Source organism: Anabas testudineus, chromosome 21 (genome assembly GCF_900324465.2).
Source record: "Anabas testudineus chromosome 21, fAnaTes1.2, whole genome shotgun sequence".
Taxonomy (NCBI): domain Eukaryota; kingdom Metazoa; phylum Chordata; class Actinopteri; order Anabantiformes; family Anabantidae; genus Anabas; species Anabas testudineus.
This window is the reverse complement of record NC_046629.1, coordinates 11,934,693-11,957,316: the sequence shown is the minus strand read 5'-3', so window position 1 is coordinate 11,957,316 and position 22,624 is coordinate 11,934,693. Positions and strand designations below refer to the sequence as shown.

The window sequence follows — 22,624 nt, the reverse complement described above, 5'->3', positions numbered from 1 at the left end:
AGATAATACAGTTTTTTATTTTGGTTCATGTTCTACATGTTGACCAAGGGGATGTTGTGGGGTTTTATTTGTGTATGCAGGTCCATGTTTTATTACATGATGAAATGATCTACAGTCGACCAGAAGCTCCCATTATTCATTAACATGTAAAACTAATAGATTTATTACAAATAGATTACACATTAAAGTATTTCATTAAAGGATTCTTACTATATTCTTACTAAATGAAAGCAGTTTACTGTTAATCCAGGTGTGTTGTTTTCTGTTTGGAGACGCTAATTGATAATATTCTTACACAGCTTTAAGAGGAAAAGAATCGTCCAACAGATGGTCTCCAATCCAAGATTTACTCAAATATCTCACTATGAAAGCCAGTTAGACTGAGCAGATTAAATAGCCGCTCCCTCACTTTCAGCACACCAGCAGTTAGCCAGACACGAACGCGATACTGTGTGGCTTCTGTATATCTTAATGCTGTGTGCACAGGGTGCAGAAGGTGTCAGGTGAGTGAAACAAAGAAGAATTGTAGGAAGTTATTGTTATCTGTGTTCTAGAGGGAGGTGGATTAATCTTTATAACCTCTAAACTGAAGAACAGCATGAGACCAGATTTAAAGTGAAAGTGGAAACAAAGACAAGCCAGCAGAGACATTAGAAGAGTGCAAGTTAATGAAAGTTAAAAGTAAAACTAATTCAAGATGATTCAGACATTGTTTTCTTTTCTGGATTGGTAGGGACTAGAAGACGCCTCCTGGTGGGGAGATGGGTCGGGGATAATTAGAGGGTTGGGGGGTGTTAAAGGTTTGGGACCCTTTAAGGATCAGCTAATCACAGTTGGCTCTTTGTTTGTAATCACTGGAAATCCTCTTGAGCCTGGTTCAATGAGCGCTGCTGACAATCAAGGGAAGTAGGTGATGGAGGACGAGATGAGCGCATGCCTGTGCACCTGCACCGCTCAAGTGGCAGTGGATTTAGAGGCAGGACGGTGCCACGCAGTTCCTTCGGGGAGGCCGCAAACAGCTGCTATAAGTAGCTGTCGCACCTGACGGATACACAGTGGGTAGACAGGGGAACATGTTGAGTTATTTAAACGGCGTTAATCCTGCATGTAATCAATAATATAGCAATTTAAAATTCCTTAGACTAATTCTATTCTTTGGTGTTTGTCTTTTAATTTGTACATTAAAAATCTTTAGGAGTATGTATAAATCAGAGAATTCTTATTATCTTAGTATTTTTTTAATTATTACAAAGATGCCAATGATAATCAGTGTTTTATTTCACACACCCTACATGTCTATAAAATGGTTCAGAAAATCCAGGAGTGGCAGACAGTCTTCTTCCTGTTGTAGCTACATTTGCTGGCACTGCCTGAATTAACCAGGCTAGCATTAACATCCCCTTCTCAGAGGCCACCACCCTTCTTTAAAGAGGAAACACGTGTTATGGGATACATCCCTGTTTCGGAATAGCTCGACTTGGACAGTCAGTGTTGAACTGTATACTTAGTCTCATTGCCTGTCAGCATCTTGTCTTTAGACCACTTTTTATTTTAGGAACAGCAGGGGCCCCTCGGTCCCTCAAGTAGTAACACTCACTGAAAATCTCATTATTTGCTGATCTCGTTTCTGCTGTTTAGCAGATTTTAGCTGTCTCGCGGATCAGGTTAATACCACAATAAGCAGTGTGGCTGCTATAGCAACTAAGATGGATTTGACTTTTTTTTTTTAAGTCTTAAGTGCATCACTTGAGAAAGTAAAAAAAAAAAAAAACAGTGGTTTTAGAAGCAGATAAAACTGAGGAATTTCAAATAAAGTTGCTGTGTGACAAGCACAAAGCTGCTCCAAGCTAATCAGATGGGTGTAGTAAAATCGACACACTGCCCTGTGTATGGGGGATGGTGTTGTTGGCCTTGATAGACTGCGAGGGGACACTAATAGGAGATTAAATCAAGTCAGGGATACTGAGCTGTTTATCTGCACGGCAGTGTACACAGTGAGAAATGGGAACGAGAGCCTGCGTGCTTATGATGGTAAACACCATGCAAGGTGTCTGGTTTTGGACTCTTCATAACAATATAACATGTGGGCAACTAAGCAGTGTCCTGTCCACAGTCCAGCACCACTTTGTTTTCCTCCATTAGAAACAAGTTTGATTAAGCGCTGGCCTCCAGGCATACAGTCACCCTGTGCTTCTCCACAGACACCACAGAGCTGACTTTATTTATCCGTCCAGACGAGGCACACTGCAGTAACACACTGCACACTCAGAACAATCCTGCTTTCTCATGTGAAGTCCCCTTAAAACAAATACAGAGCAAACAAAAACAAAGCCTCAGGGGAAAAGCTCTGCCTCCACTGTATGCACGAGCTTTAGCAGAAAGACTCTTTACCAGGCTCACATGACTTCCTACTGAGCGAGGCTTTCATTTATGTCAAGCTATTGTACAGTGACCCCCCCCCCCATCTCATTTTTCTGAATGTCAGCAAAAGGAAAAAGGAGCTCAGTGTCTCATGTAATTTTTTCTTGAATGAGCAACTCCAGTAACTCATCAAAATTCTTTTGACATTAGATAACTTGTCTAGATTTTGCAAGAGCTGTGATTGTGTCTTAATTTAATATGTTTAAAAATCATGTGCAATCTGCTAACAAATAGATGCTTGCTGTTATATAAGGAATATAATGCTTACAAAATCATGTAATGCAGTCAGTATGGAGTATGCTTTCACTTCTTTAGATTCATTTTAATCATTTGAAAATGACACTGTCTCCACAATGAATGTCATGTGTTCTTCACAGTCCCAGAGTGTGTGGGACCTGTTTTTCCTCATATTATGTTAAATATGCATAAAAAGTCAAAGGTAAGATGCAAATCTTGCTCTGTATTTAGCCACACCCTCTGCAGGTTGTGCCCCTCCTCCCCCTTTCCAGCCCGGCCTACACTTTGAGTGAGGAATGCCAGCTATGCAGCCGGCTTGGTGAAAAGTCATTCTCTCTGGCTGTGGCAGGTCACATCCACACACACACACACACACACACACACAGCCATAATACTTAACGCTGAAAAGTTTAATTAAGCTAACAGCATGCACCGTGGGAAGGAAGGAATTATGCAGAGGAGGGGTTTCACTCAGATATTTAGGTGTTTAACCAAGTAGTCGTGCATTTACCTGTCTCAGCTTGCATCTTGTATCTTTAATGTAGTCAAATAAGGCCCTTTAAGGGAAATCCCAGAGAAATAATAACAATGCAACTTTCACTTTCATCTCTGCAGTCATACCCAATGTTATGTTAAGTAGTTCTTGAAACAGAGGTCCACCCTCAACCACTAAGCAAAACCATACTGTACTGAAAAACACCTAAAATTTGCCTCTCCTCAGTGTCAAGTGATAATTGAATTACAAATGTTAAAATGGTGCAAGTTTCAGCTTTAAATCTCAATGCAGGAAAGTGTCTTTTGTACTGGCCAATCCATCCATCTATTACACTACACCTGACAGCAGCTGATCCTATCTGCTCTGCTTGGAGAGAATGAATGAATGTGAATGGAAGGTCAGTGACCACAGCGAGGCAATGTCGGATGCGACACAGGAAGAGATGTGGTGTTCAAAGAAGATTAACCTACTCAGGAGGGGCTGTTCACTTGACACTAAACCCTGGGAGCTGCATCAGTCTCACAGGAAAGTGAAGGATATGAAACTGGTGGAAGTCAGATTTATCAAATGCCAAAAGAAACGAAAAAGTATCACTGCAATCCACCCAGGAGTTGCTCAGATATTTAAGTCTGGACCACTGTGGTTAACACAGTCTGACACTGTCATACGTGGAGTCATGTCCAGGTAAAGATATAACAAGATTGGAGTTCAGCATACATTGGAGAAGTGAACTGAGTGAACTTCTGCTCCGGAGAGAGGGAGAATCTCATAAAAAGAAAGTGCAATTCATCAGGTGGAAAAAATATTACCAAGGTTGAAAGTAGTACGACCCTTCAGTGTACCCTCTAATCAGTGTTCCTACAAATACAACTGAAGGGTGACATAGTCATTTGCAGAGAATGATGGGAGGAAGCATTGTTTTCACAGACAAATCAATGTGCCCAGGAGTAAAACCCCTTAAATTATGGAAAAAGGAAATGTCTAATGCTGTCTGCTCTTTCTAGACATTTCTACACCAGCCAACATGGATATATTGTTCAGGCTTCAGTCAGGAGTGTTGTAGTGCTTTTCAGGCCTTAATCGGATGAGCTTAATCTGTAGACCAGCGCACGTGTGCAGGGGAACGATTTTGCTCTAGGGAGCTTTATGCTTGAACGGTTTCACCTCACTGGTAATACTCATGCAAAACTACTGAATCAGTGATGACAGACAGAACAGTGTCCACCTACAATCCAGGGCTGTTTGATTCTTTTCTATTCTGACTGTGTCAACAGACATCTTTGCAGCTGTGTGAGGTTAGCAATGGCATCCATATAGTGATGCTGCTAGTGTGGAAAAAACCCTAGAACACATCACGAAAAAGACTTTGGACATGTCACTAAAACACCCAAGATGCATTTCGCTCTCTTTTGTGCGAGACGTAAACTACAATCTGTTTTCCATTCATTTTAATCTAATGTAGTTCCTAATTAGATCACAGCCTCTGATGCAAAAGTAGTTATCAGTTTACAGAGAAAGGCAAACTGAATTAACCACATAATAATCACAGAGGAAAAAAGGAGGCCAAAAGGAGTGACTCAGTAAGTCTTACGCAGCAGCACTTAGGTGTGTGCCCTGTTGCCTCAAAATAGCAACCGTAATGGTCCAGAGGATGGAAGTAAAGCAATACTCCACTTGATTTACTAAGCTACTGATGATAATGTGCTGCAATCATGGCTCCATAGCAGGATGTGTACCTCAACAGCAAGAGGATGTGCTCTAAATGTATAAAGGGAGCTTCAGACGGTTAAAAGCAACGTTAAAGGCTTCTTCACCAGAGACCACCCATCGGCTTTGCTGTTCCACACTCATCTCGTTTGGATGCGTGAGAGAGTGCCAAAACTAAACAGACTGTCAGAGGCTCGGAGAAAGTATTGCAGCCTCCATCAAAACAAACGTCACCTCAGCAACAAGCTCTGGCTGAACATAAAGAAACCACAATTGTCGAATCATTGTCTTATGAATTATGAATGCTGGAGGAGGTGATAAAGAAGACAGTCCGGCTGCATTCGGGGAATGTTTATGTTCTGAGGACATGAGAGTAGAACAAGTCCCAGAGTGGTCCCATGCACTTGTTAACAGGAAAACACCCACTGTCCAGGCTCTGTAGCAGACTCGCTCTGTTATGGTAACCTCCTCTGTGCTCCAAAACAGCCCTGCTCTATCAGGAAGAACACTCAACCAGAGTGGGCGGTTTAACAGAGAACCCTGCCCAACACTTATTTTCAGCCCAAATACAGCCCGGCTACAGGAAACCCGCTCTATCTAGTGGAAAGAAAAACCTCTGTTCTCCTACAAGAAGATGAAGGAGAGGTAATCATGGACACTTCCTTCTTCAGACAGCATGGAGAGATCTCAGAGAGACTTGGCTTAGCTGGCAGATATTTGAGAAACAAAACGTGAATGTAAAACTGACATTTATCTAAGCTGATAGCAAAGCATAGAGGCACTTGTGGAATGAATATGCCAGTATAAAACTGCTTAAGAACTATGACTTTGATATACTGTAATGCATGGCACAACAAAAAGTTTGTAAAGAAAAAGAAAACAAAACAGTGACTATCAGCAAAGTGATATTTAATCAGATTTCATTTGCACTACAACATAATCTGTCTGGACGATGTGTTGTTTGATTTGGCTTTACTGCTATAGTACACAGCCCGTCCAAAAAAAAGTCACCACCTGGATTTAACTAAGCAAATAGGTAAGAGCCTCCCACAGGATAATTACTGCATGGTTGATTATTTAAACATAACTGATGCAGCGAGTAGCTTCTCATTTTTTACACAACCGCACAATCTGTGGTCGTGGAAAAGATGTAAATCTGTTTCAGAAGGGTTAGATGTGGTCGTGATAGGGGATCACATAAATGTTTGGTAAAATTAAATTGTAGAAAAACAACAGTAGAAGTCACTGTTATGTTAGATAGTGAAAGTAAGAGTGTTTCCACACGCATAATGCAAAGGGAAACTAAAAGGATTGGGACTAAACAGCTGTGTAGACTTAAGAAAAACACTTGTCAGTGAGGCTAATCGAAAAAAAAAAAGGCTTTGATTTGCTAGGGAGCATACGGATTGGACTATGGAGCAATGGAAGAAGTGGTCTGATTAGTCCAGATTTACCCTGTTCCAGAGTGATGGGCGTATCAGGGTAAGAAAAGAGGCACCCATCATGCCTTGTGCCTACTGTGCAAGCCTGTGGGGGCAGTGCTATGATCTGGGGTTGCTGAAGTTAGTCAGGTCATGGGCATATTCCAAGATGACACTGCCAGGATTCATCAAATTGTAAAAGAAATGGTTCTAGGAGCATAACACATAATTTTTACACATGGATTGGCCACCACAGAGTCCAGACCTTAACCCCATTGATAATCTTCGGGATGTGCTGGAGAAGACTTTGTGCAGCGGCCTGACTCTCACATCATCAATACAAGATGATACAAGAAAAATGTATGCAACTCTGGACGGGAATAAATGTTGTGACACTGCAGAATCTTAACGAAACAATGCCACAGCAAATGCGTGCCATAATCAAGCTAAAGGCGGTCCAACAAAATATTAGTGTTTATTCTTTTTGGATGGACAGTGTATTTACATGGACTAACCCAGGTTAGTCACGGGTAGAATGAGGAAATCGTTTCCATTTTTAACAAATTATTATATTATCCTGACATGAGCTCAGTTGAGGAATTCTCTAAAGCTCCCCACTCTTAAGTGGAGTGGCAAATCTGTTTTAGATTATAGCCACAACTGCCAAGAGGCATGCCCAAACCTTGGCAGACAAATTTTATAGTGAGTGTGATGGGTGTGTTTTATTTCTCACTTTCACTGAAGCCTTTGGTCAACAGGCCATCTATCACTGTTATATCTGGGACCTGTGGAGATGTTTTCTGTTTATTTTCAGGCCTGTTGTGCTTAATATACTGTATTAAGCTTTATTCCTTATTGATTTATCATCTCAGTATTTTCTCAATTAGAAGATGACTGATGATGAAGTAGTGATCTGTAAAACCCAACACAAATTTCCCACAGACCAAAGAGAAGCCATCAAATATCCAGTATTGTCTGAACAAACAGTCCAAGACCAAAATAGAACCTATTTACTCTAATAAAATAAAAAGCATCAGATCTTACTTAAAAGAATATGTTGTTGCACAAATATTGTGCAATTTGCCTGAAAACATGACTTAAGCAATTCATTCATTACCAAAAATGCTGCTGAGTCATTTTCTGTTGAGGAACTAAAAGGGTCATTAGCTGAAGTGCTGTTTGGACAACTGAGCAATATTCAATAACCCCAATGTATTAATGTGTCTTGTTGTGTCCCACAGGTAAGAAGTAGTTGTTGCAAAGTTTGATAGAGATGTTTATCTGGATGACGGAGAGGCTACATAGACATATTTGATATGGATGATAGAATTTGGTGCCAAATGTTGTAGTTCTGCACTCAACTAATCCACAGGACAGGAGAGAGTCTCCTAATGGGTGCATTGGTGACTAGAGCAGCCTCATGTATTATTGACCCATTCAGAGAACTCATCTGCTCTCCCATGTCTACCCCCTGGGTTTGTTCTTGTGGAGCACCATTTCCCATCACACAAACAAAGGCAGCTTATGCACCCTTTTAGTCTCATACCAACAAGCCTTGTAGTGAGAGAGAGAACGAAAGAGGGACACGGAGGGAGGCCAAGCTGCTTAGGCTTCGCACAACACTGAGTGCCCTGTAACCTTATGACTGGATCTGTCCTGCAGCATATGTGACAGCCAGTGTTAGCACCTAACACACAAGATCCAGCAGAGCTTTATTTGGTAGACCAAGGAGGAATGCTTTAAGATCATCAACCTTTCCCATTATAAACAGCGAACTAATCCTGGATCTACAGATCGACTGTTTCAAGTCTATGAAACACATATTTGTTGAGTGGTATGACTAGCAAATCCAGCTTCATGGCAAGAGAGAACATGACTGTATCTCTGCAAACAGTCAAAAGGAGGAACGTGTTCAGTCAAACGAGAAACTGAAAAAGAGTCCTTGACAAAAATACATAGATTACAGACCCACCTTAGGTAAATCCTGGGATTCCAACATCTTGGGAACATTTACAAAAAATCCCATAAGTGCAGGTGTGGCAGAATAGATTGAGAGCATTGTACAGTATTTATATGAATTAATATCACGCAAAGCAGCAGAAGAGGCCGTGGTTTATACTGCTGATATCTTCTATGTAATACAGCCAGGGCTCATTAATGGCTATGTTTTGTTTGAGTAAACACAAAACTTTGACTTAACAGCAACATGTGGCCACTATGTAAGATGTTTTTTTTTTTTCCCTTTCCTGGTCACACAGTGAATGAGTGGTGTGTGTAGTGGTGATGGATAGCTAATGACATCAGACCTACATGACAGTATCCATCTGGTGCGGAGCTCCTTCACATCAGGCACAGGGTACGATTGCTGAGCATCAGAGTTTATCACCATTAGATGGCAGACAGTTAGGACTATTGATTTCAATTACACAACTGTCCCCAGCTGCTTCATCCACAGTACACAGTAACTACATTTCCAGCTGCCATTGATTTGTTACGTCCCTGCCATCAGCTGATATGTTAATGACATCTACAGTATATGCTGGTGAGTGTAGACAGTTTGGAAGGAAAAAAACTGACATCAAACCTCTTTGCACTCAGTTTTAATTCCCTGTGAAGTAAAGTTAGCGAGGCAGAGTCCTGTGTTGCATCTAAGTGCATCACCAGCACAACAAATTCAAAGCTGATGACAGCCATCACGGAGCTAATGGTGTTCGCAGCATGCCCACAGAGTGGAGAAAAAGAGGGACGGCTCAGCTGAGAGCTGCGGCCCATTACAAGTGTCTCTGCTCTCCTCTCCAACAATAAACAAAGACGCTCTGGTCAGTGTGTGCCTTCACGAAAATGCACAAATTGTTGGGAGAGGAAGAGAGAGGCACAGTGCACTTGACTCTGAAGCACAGCTGAGAAACATCCATACATATGTACTGTGCTGCATTTTATAACTAAAATAGAAAAAAAAAGAGGGTTTCTGAATGATTTCAAGCAGACAGAATAAATGTGTCCCAAGTAGAAACAACATCACGGTCATGATGGGGGAGAATGGCCACAATCTGCCCTTTATGTGGCTGCAACAGATCCCTTTATTCCTTCTGTGGTATTTACATGTTTCATGGAGGAATTAATTGCGAGCTGCGTGGTCCGTGGTCTCGTGTGGAGCCACATTCTTGTCCCACTGAGGGCTTCGGCAAACACTTAAACACAATACCGCAGCCATACATTTACTTTTACAGCTCACATATCCAGGGGAGAGGCCAGGGTGACATAATACTGTCCTAATGGATCAGAAGCAATGTTCATGTCGGAAAGTCCATCCAGCCTATAAAGAAATAGAAAAGTGACAATAAAGAGATACAAGAAACCACCATGAGATGAGAATGACCATTCTTTCTCAAACTGGGTGGTAATCTACTATGTTGAGAGTGTTGGGGGGACGTTTGCATGTCTGTGTCCGGTCTATTGGCTCAAGAATCTATGGACTATTTGGAGTTACAAATATGTTTATTTATATTATTTAATGTTATTATTCATGTTAATTATGTTATGAAATGGACTGAGGGATGCCTGCTCATGCTAACACAGAAGACCATGTACAGTTCGACACACACACACACACACACACGCGCGCAAAAGTTAATTCCGCCCTCCTACAGCACAATGATTTCCCAACACACATACTTGTATCCATTTGCGCGCTCCTCCCTCAGGCTTCTCTGGCAGTGCACCAGAGTGAGAATGAATAAATAATATGAAGGTGTGGTTGGATGTCTGGGATCCTGACTCAGGATTCCATTTCCCTGACAGAGAGCCTGGCCGGTGTCCGTTTCGGTTACCTAGCAACTTCTTCCAGGATAGGTGGAACAATCAGACGGAGCACCAAACACCCAGCACAGTCGGATGCAACAAAAGAATCGACTCCCTTTCTCCCCCTTTGAGCTCCGTGGAAAACTGATACTGCAAAGGTATACTGCAGGTTCACGTCACCCAGATGTTCTGAAGCGAACTCAAATTCAGCATTATGTCACTGTCACTGACACTTTATACGTCTGTGAAGAACCAAATGGAAGCCACATGCTTTCCCTTGTCATGAGGTATTATGTTATTTCAGTGCATTCCTATGAAAATGAGTGCTCTCTCAGGCACCAAGCACACAGCACCTTGGTTAGGCACTGATTCTCTATAGGTTCTCCAGCAAATCTGAACATGTGAAAGGGAGGGTTTTGAAGACACCTCTAACACGTTGTTACAAATAAATCCAGCCCTCTCTGTGTTTTTCTTTGCTGCTCACTTCCTCATTCATTCACTTCAAATCACTCTCTCCCACTCCACGCATTTGTAGGTCAGGGTCCCTCCATAACCAGCCTCCCACCCAGGGGGATCAAAAGTCAGCTGGGTGGAATTGAAGGGTTTTAAGAGTTTTGTGACGCTACATTTAAGCTCCACCTAAAAGTTCACAAAACCAGTTTATTCCTGTCAGTAATTCTATGTGACACATGCCCTGACTCCAAAGGAACTCTTTCCCCCACAGACCCGGATCGGTGCCACTCACTAGTAACACGACCTGTAGTTTTTAACCCTTCAAACGCAGCACATGCTCCCTCCCACCTGATCTGAAGTCAGCTACTGTACATCTAAGCTGAAAATGCGCGTAAAAACCAGGCGATTACTTTCTCCACGAAGGTTTAAACAGGCGGATGACAGTCGACACGGTGGTTCTGGGCAGGAGAAGAAGGGAGGATTTCAAAGTATGTACTTACAAACAGCACAGACGTCCTCACCACTTCTGAAACACTTTGCCTGAGTTCAGCCGCCGTGCCAGGTTTACCCAGACCCCGCGTAAATTTCCTGGTCTCCGGGTGCGCAGGAAGAGACATCGTTGCACACCACTTTGCATCAACAGCCGTTCAATCCACAAGTTTAATCAGTGAACTACACAGAATATTCATCACCGGTTTGTCCGTCTCTCACATCCATACTAGTGCGCACCACGAGTTTGAAGCTGGATCATGTTGTTGCGCGGCTGCTGACTCACTCCCACTTTTCGATCTCATGCTTCTCCTGCGTAAAAGTTAACGTGTGTAGATTTGCCTTCCTCCATCTGACTTATTGTTCTCCTAATAATGTATCCTTTTTGAGAAGTGTTCATTGGCCATCCAGCGCCAGACAGGAGGTGTATAATGTGGTTGTCTCCTCTGCGCACTCCGCCCCTTACCGGCTTAAAGGACTGCCCACTGCCGCCCCGTCTGTGTGCGCGCTGCTGGGCCTGGACTTTGGACAGTAGTTACAGTGTGACTGAATGTGTGTTTTCCTATGACCACAAAAGTCACCACTCTAGAGAACATGGTTATTCTGCTTAATGGAGAGTTACTACTCTTTTATTTCAGGCACCTAAACACCGCTCTCACTCACACTACACACACAGATTTTCTCTAAATAACAAAGATGTGGGTTACTTCCTAAACCAGGGCAGATTAGACTTAATGCCAAGAGTTTTTAGGCACGTAGCCAAAGAATGTGATTGTTTAACACACAAATTTAACTGTGATGCTGTATGTAGTAATTATAAGGATTGTTCTTAGGCATTTGCTGTTGTGAGGATTATCTTCATAGAAGGAAGAAGCAAAGGGATTTGTTAAATTATTGTTTTCAGTCGGCTATATCCATCTCCACACTGACATCTCATCACATAAAGGCAGCAGAATAGTTTCAAAGTGAACGGTACATAAAACATATTATTTTAATAGTGTATATTCTTTCATTACACTCACATTATATCATATAATGCAGAAAGAATATGACTTTCTGCACACACACACACTGTGGTCACTATAATCAGGTGAAATGTCATAAGCTTGTTGTTTTTGCACACTGACATAGGCACCAGTCCCCTTTATATGATGAGAACTTTGATTCATATAATTTTTTTATTCAATATTTAAATTATCCGTTTGGGAAAACCCACCCTTTGCAGACCAAAAGAGAGAAAGGTAGGAACAGTATCCGCACTGGAGCTGCAAACAGAGACTGTGTGGCTCAACAATACTGATGCAAAATCTATACGTCCCATCACCTTCCATATTTAACAATCAAAGACCTGGAGCCACTATTTGTATTGTTGTTGACGTGTGTTATACAGGATATTGCTACAGCTTGACTGCACCGAACTTCTTGGTCAGTGATGCCATCTGTAGGTCACGCCTGCAAACACACTAAGAGTATTTCCACTGTGAGCTGAAAAACAGCTCAAACAAAACACAAGTGAGTAATAAGTCAGAATAAGTTTTTTATTGCTTTCATTTCCAAAGAGCTCTCTGTTGACTGGAAAAAATGTCGCAATTCTAAGCAGAACTGACATTTTCCATTCAATTTGCTTCACTGCAAAACCCTGTCAAATGCATATTTCCGTTCATTTAGTCCCATAAAAAGATCTGGTATCTGTATACAGGAGGCAGCCTAGTTCAGTGAGGGCAACGGCACTTGGAACTGAAAGTTTCTTCTTCTTCTTCTTTGTTTTTTTTTTTTGTTTCACACATAATCTTTAAAGCTTTCAATTACACTTACCTTCATAATACAAAGATTATGAGTATGTGTCACATTTTCTCACACAGCTGAAAGGGAACTTCAGAGTTAATAATAATTATAAAAAAAAAAAAGTAAAACAGTCTCAAACATATTCATACAACAAATATCAGCAAATAGAGTATTTACTTGAAATGGCGTTCACGTTAATGGCAGCTACCTCTGGCCACACTGTAATCACGGTGAGGGTTTTATCATTAATAGAACAAAAATAATTTCATATTTTCATAAACTTTTTTTTTTTTTTTTTTTACACAATAACACATTGTGCTGAGCCAGGTGTGAACAGAGAGCTAACCTTTGAAGGGTGGCCTCTTTTCTTTGATTTAAAATTTCATGGTGTACAGTGTAGGAGATGCTCCTTATCTCCAATGTAACAAAATAGCATTAAAAAGTCCAGGACGTTGATAGAAACCGGTTTGGCACTGAAGTTGCAGGATATTTTTAAAAGCAGCTGTTCTCAGTAAAATGAACAAGTAGACAAAAATGTTGTGACAATGCAGTGATAGTTTAACCGTCTAAGAAAGAATGCTCAACATCTATATCAACATGTTCCTGCTGTAAAAACAACCGATGACAAAATGTAAAACCAGAAAGATAGGAAGTGGTTTAGACCATTAGAAAATAGTATAAAATGACATCCTTAAAAAGAGGTTTCAGAGTTGAGAGTAAAAACGCCAAAAAAATGCAGTCTCTGATGCAGTCTAAACCAGCGGACATGTCACCATTAAAGCATTAAAAAGCACCAAAATGTGCATGGACACAAGTATAAATGTCCCAGATATGTGTAGAAAAGAAAAGATTCCAGAGATACGGGAAGGGCAGATGCCACCCGAAACAGACAGCGTGTGGAAACGAGGTGAGACGACTCAGTGAGGATGGGACTCTTTGCTGTTCATGGCACGAGCGCGACTGGAGGGAATCGTGGCACTGCGGATGACCTCCATCCACCTGCGGGCAGAAAAGAGGTGTTTTATCAGTCCTGCGGTTTAAAAACCGCAACAAAACTGCAAACGCATTCAGGAAACGTGCGTCTGGGTGATACGTTTCTTTACCTCTCAAAAGTGTATTCGCTCTCCGATCGGAAATAATAAATGTGGGACTTGAAATGTAGTTTGAAGACGTAGTCCTTGTGGATGTTTTCAGACTCTGAGGGGACGGTGACTGAGTAACCCAGCAGCGGAAGGCTGGCCAGTGGATAATCATCCTGAGGAAAAAATTAGGAATTAACAGGGACACTGAGTCAAAATTCAAAGACAACGACTGTAAACAAGAACTATCAAGTATTTCAAAATTACTTAATTATTAGTCCAACTATTTAGTTATAGTAAATATACATAATGTAAATATATTTTGTTTACACCACCAATCGTGGTATTAAGATTTTCTACTGATTAAGAAGATCAGTATTAAAGATATTTTTGTAGTGATTATTCTACTTTGAAAATGGTTTAAACGGGAATTTAACACTCACAGCATCTGAAGTTCAAAGACATTTTGTGAAGGGAGAAGTGAGACGAAAAATCCTGGGATGGCATAGTGTGCTTACCGCTAACGTGACGAACAGATTTGACATTCAACACAAAGTTGCGATGCCAGAAGAGAGTAAACACTTTGGACAGGTGCAGATTGAGGAGGGGAACTAACACAGGAGAGGCTGTGACGTGTTCACTGGACAAACAGTGGGAGTTCAGAGTTCAAGTTCATCACCTGGTGAGACTTGTAGAAAAAGAGGCTGAAGTTGGTGAAGACCACCCAGAGCTTCTGCCAGCCGTTGCTGTTCTTGAACTTCCTCAGTAAATTTCCCGACAACTGATTCTGCGAGAAAACAAAAAAACAAGTTCGAAATCTGCAGCTTAAACAAGTCATACACACAAGTTACATTCACGTCCACTAGTAGCAGCACTGTAAACTACTGTTGCTTAGTTGTGTGTCCTCCTAATGCTGTGTTTTGTCAAATTACTTCACACAGTGTTTCCCAACCTTGTTGTGTCGGACGCCTTCACAGGCCTCAAATTAATCTAATCCTGTAAGTACCAATTCATAGACATTCCCAAGCACTTGAATGGATTTAAAAATGTTTGTTTGATTTACACAGTTAATCGTTGTACTCATACTTTCACTACTATGTGTGGCAGCAGTTTTAACAATTTATTACTTTTCCCTTTTCGTTGTCAAATCAGTTTTCGCTCACTGAACTAAAATCTAAATCAAAGCATGTGGTGCTAAGTGGATAGAAACACCTGGTTGGGAATCACTGGTTTCAAATCTTAAAACAGGAAATGAGCAGTTTTAGCCTTTTCTATCACATTATGGCTCTTTCAATTTCATTTTGAGTCTTTAGCTGTCGATTACAAATTTCTATAAAAGCAATCACTAATGTACACACAGCTATTTCTGTTAAAATGTTGTAGCTTTACTTCCTACAGTGCAGTTTAAGTAAACACAAACACAGGGCCTCTCCTGTCTGCCTGGCTTCTTTACCTCTAGACTCCTGCAGGATTCACTAAAGGAAAGGCTCTGAACACGGTACCAGCAGATAACAGACAGAGGCACTGGTCCCTGGCCACTGGGGGGCCCCACCAGGGGGGCCTTATTCTCACTGACTGGACTAGGGCCCTCTACCACGGAGGAACGCACAGACGCATGAGAAAAAGAGAGAGACAGAGAGAGAGAAAAACGGACAAGGGGGAAGGAGGGGGGGACAGAAACACAGAGACTGAGTAGGTGAAATACAGGCATGCAGTGGCAGGGGTTAACACGAAGGCCGACGGTGTGTCCAGGCAAGGCTGTGAAGAGGACGTTGTTACAACTACAGAGGAAGAGCAGAACTAGATCAGGACACGGCTGGGTTGTAGGGGGGCTACATCCCACTACAGGATCCGTTCTGTTAAGTGTGAGATGGGGACATTTAGCACATCTACGTACTGCTCTCACTCTATTTATAGATGTACAGAGATTTCAAGTGCCAGGAGGGGAGGGGGAAAAAAAGGACAGAACCACAAAGGAAAGCCAGTTTTGAGTTCAGGTACAGACTTCAGGCCGGCTACTGCCGGCCAAAAGAGGGAAAGGTAGGAACAGTATCCGCACTGGAGCTGCAAACAGAGACTGTGTGGCTCAACAATACTGATGCAAAATCTATACGTCCCATCACCTTCCATATTTAACAATCAGTATGAAAAGAAAAAAAAAAAACACCTGAAGTCTTTAAAACGGCAGATTGAAACAGCTGGTGTTGCTTATGTGCAAGGAAATAAAGAGAAGGAGAAGAGTACTAGCTGGCAAACGGGGACATGAAGCATAATTTTAAATATTTTAAATGGGATGTTTGGGTTATAAGTGTGGCAGCTACAACAGCATGCAGCAAAACCGAATTCCCACTGTCAACACATACAGTCAGTAATTAGCTGGTGGATGTAGTGGAAATAAATAAATAACCAACTATTTCCTAACTTCACTTTGCTATTTGCTAAGTTCACCACATCAGCCAAAAATTTAAATATCTGTCAGTCATGTGTTGCTTTTCTGCTGCCCACAAGTGGCTAAAGCATCACTTCTTGGTTTAAGTATCTTTGCAAATGTCGTATGAGTAATGAAAACCACTCGACGTGTTTGTTAGACCTCAAGGATTCACTTTTGGCGAGTAACACTGCACGTAGACATAACATTTGTCTGTTTACCTCCGCAAGTTGCCTTTAAATAGATTTTCACTTAAATAGTTTGTCGCCACTTGCCCACAAGTTGTTGATTACCCGCTCTCACGTGATCCCACAGCCGTGAGCACAGCTTTAAAAAATATTAGAAGAGTTTAAATTCAAATAAGTATTGAGATTTCCGTTGTGAAAAGTAAATAATGAGAATGAGTTTAAAAATGGTTTCACCTCATTACCTCACATAAGGAAAACTGTCATTAAACACAGTTAAGATGATAAAAATGCAGCGCAGGAGGATAGTGTTCCCACTGAGACACAATCAAAGTGAATTCACACTCAGAAACAGAGAAAGAAAAAAGCGAGGCAGGAGGGGAGGGGCAGGTCTGAGGTTGAGTGCTGAGGTTTGGCCGGTACCTCCACAGCTATGCTAAAGTCCACCATGGACACACTGGTGTTCCTGTGCCAGCACACGTGCACCATGGTGTTACCACGGTGCGGGGCGGGCCTCTCCAACGAGGTTTGCGAAGCTGCCATGTCGTCCTCAGACTCTGCCTCCGCCGAGGAGTCCTCAGGGCATTCTGGGAAAGTCAGGAGGTTGTTACTGCTAGACAATGAGCAGGGTGATGAGGGGGAAAAGAGCTAGAGCACAGACAGCGTCAGATCATTGTCAAATCAAACAGAGTGTTGTATCATATTCAGTCAGTTGGGCGTTAGTGTTTTCTGACAGTTACGGTTTATTCAGGGTCTTTTTCACTTATTGTTGGAACTTAAACTGAAGTAGATTTAATCAACTGTATGTTTGTTTAGTAACTTACTGCTGTCTGTCAGATTGCTGGTCAGAAGGTCAGAGGAAGGCCCGTTGCTGGTTTTTGCCATTTCTATCGCCATCTTTATGTCCTCCACCCACTTCTCCATCTCCGTCAATGAACTATGGAAAAAAAAAAACAACACAAATTTAAACAGTGTTTGGCGTCTCCCATTAACAAAACAGGCTCGAGTCACAGCAGGGTGGCCTGCTGGTTAGAAATAGTCCCCCTAACAAGAATGTCACAAGTTGTATCTGACTGTCATGCCAACATCCCTCTACAGAGACACTTAGACACCATCTGCTCAGTAAATGTTGGTTTGAACACCAAAAAAGTGGCCTAATTCTTCCTTTTTGAGGAATGATGCGTTTCACCAACCAGAGGTTAAAGAAGAAGACTCCATGTACCCTGAGATGTAAGCCCAGGGCATAGAAAGTCCATTAGACTTGACTTATGTCTTTGTTTTTCTCCAGCTTTTATTTGACATTATGGGTGAGAACTCAGTGCATCTGACATGAGTGCTTGCGTAACTTTCAAATGGCACCACATTAAAGTTTTCACTCTGCTACACTCCAGAATAACAAGAAAATGCACACAGAAGTCTGCTGGGTTAATTTTAGGTCTGCCTGTGTTAACATGCACTGTTCTTACCTTGCTGCCACCACCACCGACTGCTGCTGTCCAACCAGTGTAAAGGCGTGAGGCACACCCCACTCATCTTCACTCTCTCTGATCTGGAAGAAGAACAGAGACACAGAAAAAACATTAGAGAGTAGCAGTATCTAGGACAGCAAGGACCAAAATAGACAGAAATGGGGAGACGGAGGGAGCGAGGATGGAAAGGAAGTGAGAGAGAAGGACATGTGGAGGTATGTGTGTGTGTGCTGGGGTGGAGTCGGACGCTGACAGAGCTGCACTTCAGCTGTTTGAGACAGTTCATTACAGTAATGACAAACTGGTGACAGCCATTTGAAGCAGTTTGTGCTCAGTTAAGAGAGCCAGCACTTACTGTCATGCCATGGAGCGGCAGCTGCCCGTGCACTTTGAACTGATTAGTTGCCGTCATCCCTCGACTCGTGTACAAAATAACGTCACTGAACTAGTTTGGTAGAGAGAAAGAAGAAAGTGTTCATTAACAATCATTCAGGTGCAGCTGAGGCTGTTTTTGTTTTAATCACTAAACTGAATGTAACTCATCTAATATGTACTCCTAAGGAAGCACAACTAGCTTATGATAACTACTCGGAAATTACAAATACCTACACTGACACGTTTCCAACTAAAGCAGAACACATTTGTAAAACACTCACAAAACACTGTCAAAGCAACATATGTTATTTTTCCCTGCAAGAATGTCTGTAGTTGCACTACATCTGCCAACACCACGTGAGTAAGGCATAGCAACAAAGGATAAAAGTGTGATGATTTTTCTGCCGCGGTCACTGAACTAAATAATTAGATTAGCGATTTGACCCAATCTCAGAGAAACCCAGAGTGTTACCAGGAAAAACATTCGTTGCTGTAGGCCTTTTCCAGACAGTTTGCTGAGGCAGCCTAACCTGATGAACTCCTGACAAAGAGAAAACCAAAAAACATGTATTACATAAATCATATGCAGGGCGTATGTAGATGTTTGAAAGTGACTCAGAGGATTAACCCTTTATTTATAATTAAACTCACCCGACCAGGAACAAGAAGATTGTCGACGCCGATCAAATCTTTCTTTAGTTCCAGAAGCTTCTGGAGGTTCTCCATCTTGATGAGGCTTCTCTGGAGCTGGTCCACTACCTCAGACACATCAGCCAGGGCAGCTACATAGAAAACACAGGTAGGTAAATCACTGTATATTGTCTGTTTGATTTTACAAAACATTACTTTCAAATATTGGTCAATGTTGTACCTCTGCAGTCCCTGAAGTCCACATGTGTAGCCAGGTAGTGTTTACACAGACGCTCCAGTATTTGCTTGTAGTGAATAAGACGGTGCAGAGGCCGCAGAATGAAGACAGTGAGTGGGATGTAACAGACCTTTTGCAGTTCAAAGTCCCTGCAGAGACTCTCCAGCTTGCGGGACGCCCTGCATGCTTTTTCCAACTCAAACAGAACTTCAGACTGTTTGTGCAGGTTTGCTGTCAGGGGCTGGACGGCGATAGAAAATGGCACATAAGTTCATGACTAATTACAAACATGTACAAGTTTGACATAAAGTGCTGCTGCACCTTCAAGCCTTGCAGGTTCTTCAACATAACATCTCCGATGCGCTGGTAGTCTCCTTTGATATGAGCATTGGATCGTCCTTCCCTAGACAAGAAAAGAAAAAAAAAAAAGATGCATCAGTAAGTTTTTAACCCCTGAAACATTTTTGAGCCACTGTAGACCGTTAGGTAACTGACTGAGACGCACAGATTATTCTACTTAATTATTTAATGAAAATGATGCATCAACCTATTTGAGAAAAAAAAAATTCCAATGAATTTGAAAAAATCTTCTTGAAATTTTGATAAAGTGATCCACCAGCAGGTGTCTCCCTTGACAGGGAGAGCATGACATTCCACATACAGGGTGCCATTACTGGATTCACTCAGGATATCCATTAATTTTGCTACAACATTTTAGCAGTAGATACAGGGAAACATATATCAGTTTGTAAGAACATTCCTCCTCATGTATAATAGATAACCTTATCATTATGGTCACAATGACAAAGGTGCATATCAACTACATGATTTGAATATATAAAGACAGAAAGAGACACGTGTAGCGCTGGAAATTTGCATACACATTTTAATGTGGTTTTTATCAGCAGAGTCGACTTTCAGCTTTAATAGGTAGCTCTTACAATGACTAGCCAACAACAGGAATACTACCATGTATGTCTGCAGTTAATGGCCATATTTTTTAACAGCCTGGCAGGTTTTATGTATCACTGTCTGCATGTCTGAATGTGTGTGTGGGATTCAGTGTGTGTTACAAGTAGATAAAGCACAACATCATTAAGGAGATAAGACGGCAGAAGCCCACAGGCAAGAAAAGACTGGCCAGGGTGCAGCATGACTGTTGCCATGGAGATGCTAGCGCCTCAGGTCATCTAGAGGGGCCCAGTCACCCTCTCAGACTTAATGCCAACATGAACTCGTTAAGACCGGGGCAGAAGTTAAAACCAAACTAACACGTCACTGAATCGGCTCTTAACGCTGCAAGAAGTGAAGCAGGTCTCACCACAGAGCCAGTCTCTGCTCCACCTCCCTGAGAAAGCCTGTGTGGAACTTGTGTAGAGGCTCAAAGGTGGAGAAGAGGGTGCTCTTCAGAGAGTCCGGAGTTGCTTCATCTTGTCCTACAGCACTCTGGAAAGACTGACATCACAAATACACACATGCATCAGAAGATATATGGTCCACTCTTTATCATCTCTATCAGGTAACTTAAGTAATGACTTTCTGCTCCTATAAAGAACTTGGAAAGTTTCAGAAGTGCAGGTACAGAGCTGCTCTGTTTAAGCAGATTTTTACAGGATGCTTCCAGGAGTCATCTAACTGTGCCTCTGCTGTCGCAGTTCAGCCTTGTCATATCTCTTTAATGCCTTAATTGCCTGTGGATGGAGGGAAGAATCAATAGCCTTAACACTATCATGTCATTAAGTAACATTGAAGCCAAATGTGTTTGGGCACAGCATGAAAACAGCTTTATTTAGCTGACGCGATGGGAAAGAGATTTCAGTTTTAGAAAAAGGGAGCGTCTCTAGAAGGGCTTGAGAAGAAGCACCAGCTGTGGCGCAGATGACTTCACCCTAAACAGCAGTAGTACCAAACAGTGTATGGGAAGATGGAGCGATAGAGAGACAGGGCACACACACACACAGACACACACACACGCGCACGCGCAGAAAGCTGAAACAGGAACAAGGACATGTGCCAACCCAAATATTTATGAGATGTGTGAAAGGCCTCTCCAAAACATACAAGACAAGAGAAGCCTTTAAGCCAGACGGTGAAAAGGGATGATGCGTTTTCTCCACACGCGTGAACAGATTCAGACAACAGCCGTGCATCAGTGCGGCCTCATAAGAACATCATCCTTGTTTGAAGGGGCTGGACTGCACATTTAATATCCTGTTTTCTGCTGCACTTCCTTTTAGGTGCTATCAGATAAAATGTTAGCCGATGTAGGGAGTCACACGAACATGTGGCTCCATCAATCTATCTCTTTAAACGCAAACCTGGTTTAACATTCACAGTCTTGAGTGAGGCAGATGAATGCATGTTCAAAGTGTGGGGAATGGAGAAAGAAAGAAAGAAATAAATAGGAAGGAATGAAATCGCATCCGCCTAAACATTCCTGCGTCACCGCCTGACTCTGTGTTTTGGCGGGCGCTCTGCAGTGGAGCAGTTAACCGGAATAATCAATGTTTTCTACCCAGAAGACAATGCAGGAAAAAAACAAACAGTGCAGCAGCGTGTTGGAGAGCAGACTTGGCCTGTCTTACCACAGTTATCACCTCCAGGTCCTTCACGTACGTCCTTTCAGTGGTCAGCAGCTCCTTGGCGATGAAGTAGGCTCGATCTGTTGGAAACCTCTGCAAAGGCATCGCAGCAGAAGAAGATACTGAACTATCCAAGTATAAGCTAGTCCAACAGTGTTTGGTGCCTCATTAGTTGTACTGCCTGTCTAACCTATTTCTCAGAGCAAATTTACACAAAAATACTCTGCTTCACTCTCAGAGGAGATTTATTTAGGACAGGTAATCTAGGTCCTATGCTATTCTGAGTATTTGACGGTGGCTTTTATCTTAAGAACGCATGCGACCACACAATATATTGAAGTACTTCCTGTTAACGAACCTTTCTCCGAACCTCATCTTCATCATCGGTGCGAACGCTGCAGGCGTCATTGAGCAGCGGGCTGGTGAGTGGCGAAGGTTGTCGGCCGTCTGGACTGTGGCTGCACAGCTCCAGGGACTTCTGACCATTGACCATACCGTGGGAGTGTCCAGAAGACGCAGACAGGTGAGGACTGTTGGACGCCACACCTGCATGGGGTCACAGAGCAGCCGCAATGAGTGGAGAAAGGTCACAACTACATTAGATTGACTCTAATTTGTGTTACACAACACCAAACTGGATCTGGGTAAAAAAATATGCTTTAATATACTTGAACCCTGAAATGGGTGAAGTTTGGCACATTGTGAAAGTATATGTCAAGGTGTGTAGGTATTTTTCTACATTTCCAATAATAAATAAAGTGAGAATTAATGGGTGAACTAGCATTTTGCTACTAGTTAAAATGTCCAGCATTCAAATCATCATCCAAT

General features: G+C 42.1%; 2 protein-coding genes across 4 annotated transcripts in view; both read right to left on the bottom strand.

Annotated features, from left to right (window-relative positions):
- zmp:0000001200 (dedicator of cytokinesis protein 9) overlaps window positions 1–11,462 on the bottom strand; it is a 61,251-nt gene extending 49,789 nt beyond the window's left edge. For all 3 annotated transcript variants that reach the window (XM_026375723.1, XM_026375720.1, XM_026375722.1), the window contains exon 1: window positions 11,037–11,462. In XM_026375723.1, coding sequence (XP_026231508.1) covers window positions 11,037–11,153 — 117 coding nt within the window. In that variant the 5' untranslated portion in view covers window positions 11,154–11,462. The remainder of the gene's footprint in view (window positions 1–11,036) is intronic.
- A 1,327-nt stretch (window positions 11,463–12,789) lies between these two features.
- The window catches only part of LOC113172919 (FERM, ARHGEF and pleckstrin domain-containing protein 1), a 44,555-nt gene continuing 34,720 nt past the window's right edge, over window positions 12,790–22,624 (bottom strand). The window contains exons 14-27 of the mRNA XM_026376002.1: window positions 22,155–22,342; window positions 21,800–21,889; window positions 20,536–20,669; window positions 19,536–19,617; window positions 19,218–19,455; window positions 18,998–19,128; window positions 18,819–18,887; window positions 18,327–18,416; window positions 17,969–18,051; window positions 17,327–17,439; window positions 16,926–17,089; window positions 14,569–14,676; window positions 13,914–14,065; window positions 12,790–13,809 (exon numbers count right to left, since the gene is read on the bottom strand). Of these exons, the coding sequence (XP_026231787.1) occupies window positions 13,728–13,809; window positions 13,914–14,065; window positions 14,569–14,676; window positions 16,926–17,089; window positions 17,327–17,439; window positions 17,969–18,051; window positions 18,327–18,416; window positions 18,819–18,887; window positions 18,998–19,128; window positions 19,218–19,455; window positions 19,536–19,617; window positions 20,536–20,669; window positions 21,800–21,889; window positions 22,155–22,342 (1,724 nt within the window). The 3' untranslated portion in view covers window positions 12,790–13,727. The remainder of the gene's footprint in view (window positions 13,810–13,913; window positions 14,066–14,568; window positions 14,677–16,925; window positions 17,090–17,326; window positions 17,440–17,968; window positions 18,052–18,326; window positions 18,417–18,818; window positions 18,888–18,997; window positions 19,129–19,217; window positions 19,456–19,535; window positions 19,618–20,535; window positions 20,670–21,799; window positions 21,890–22,154; window positions 22,343–22,624) is intronic.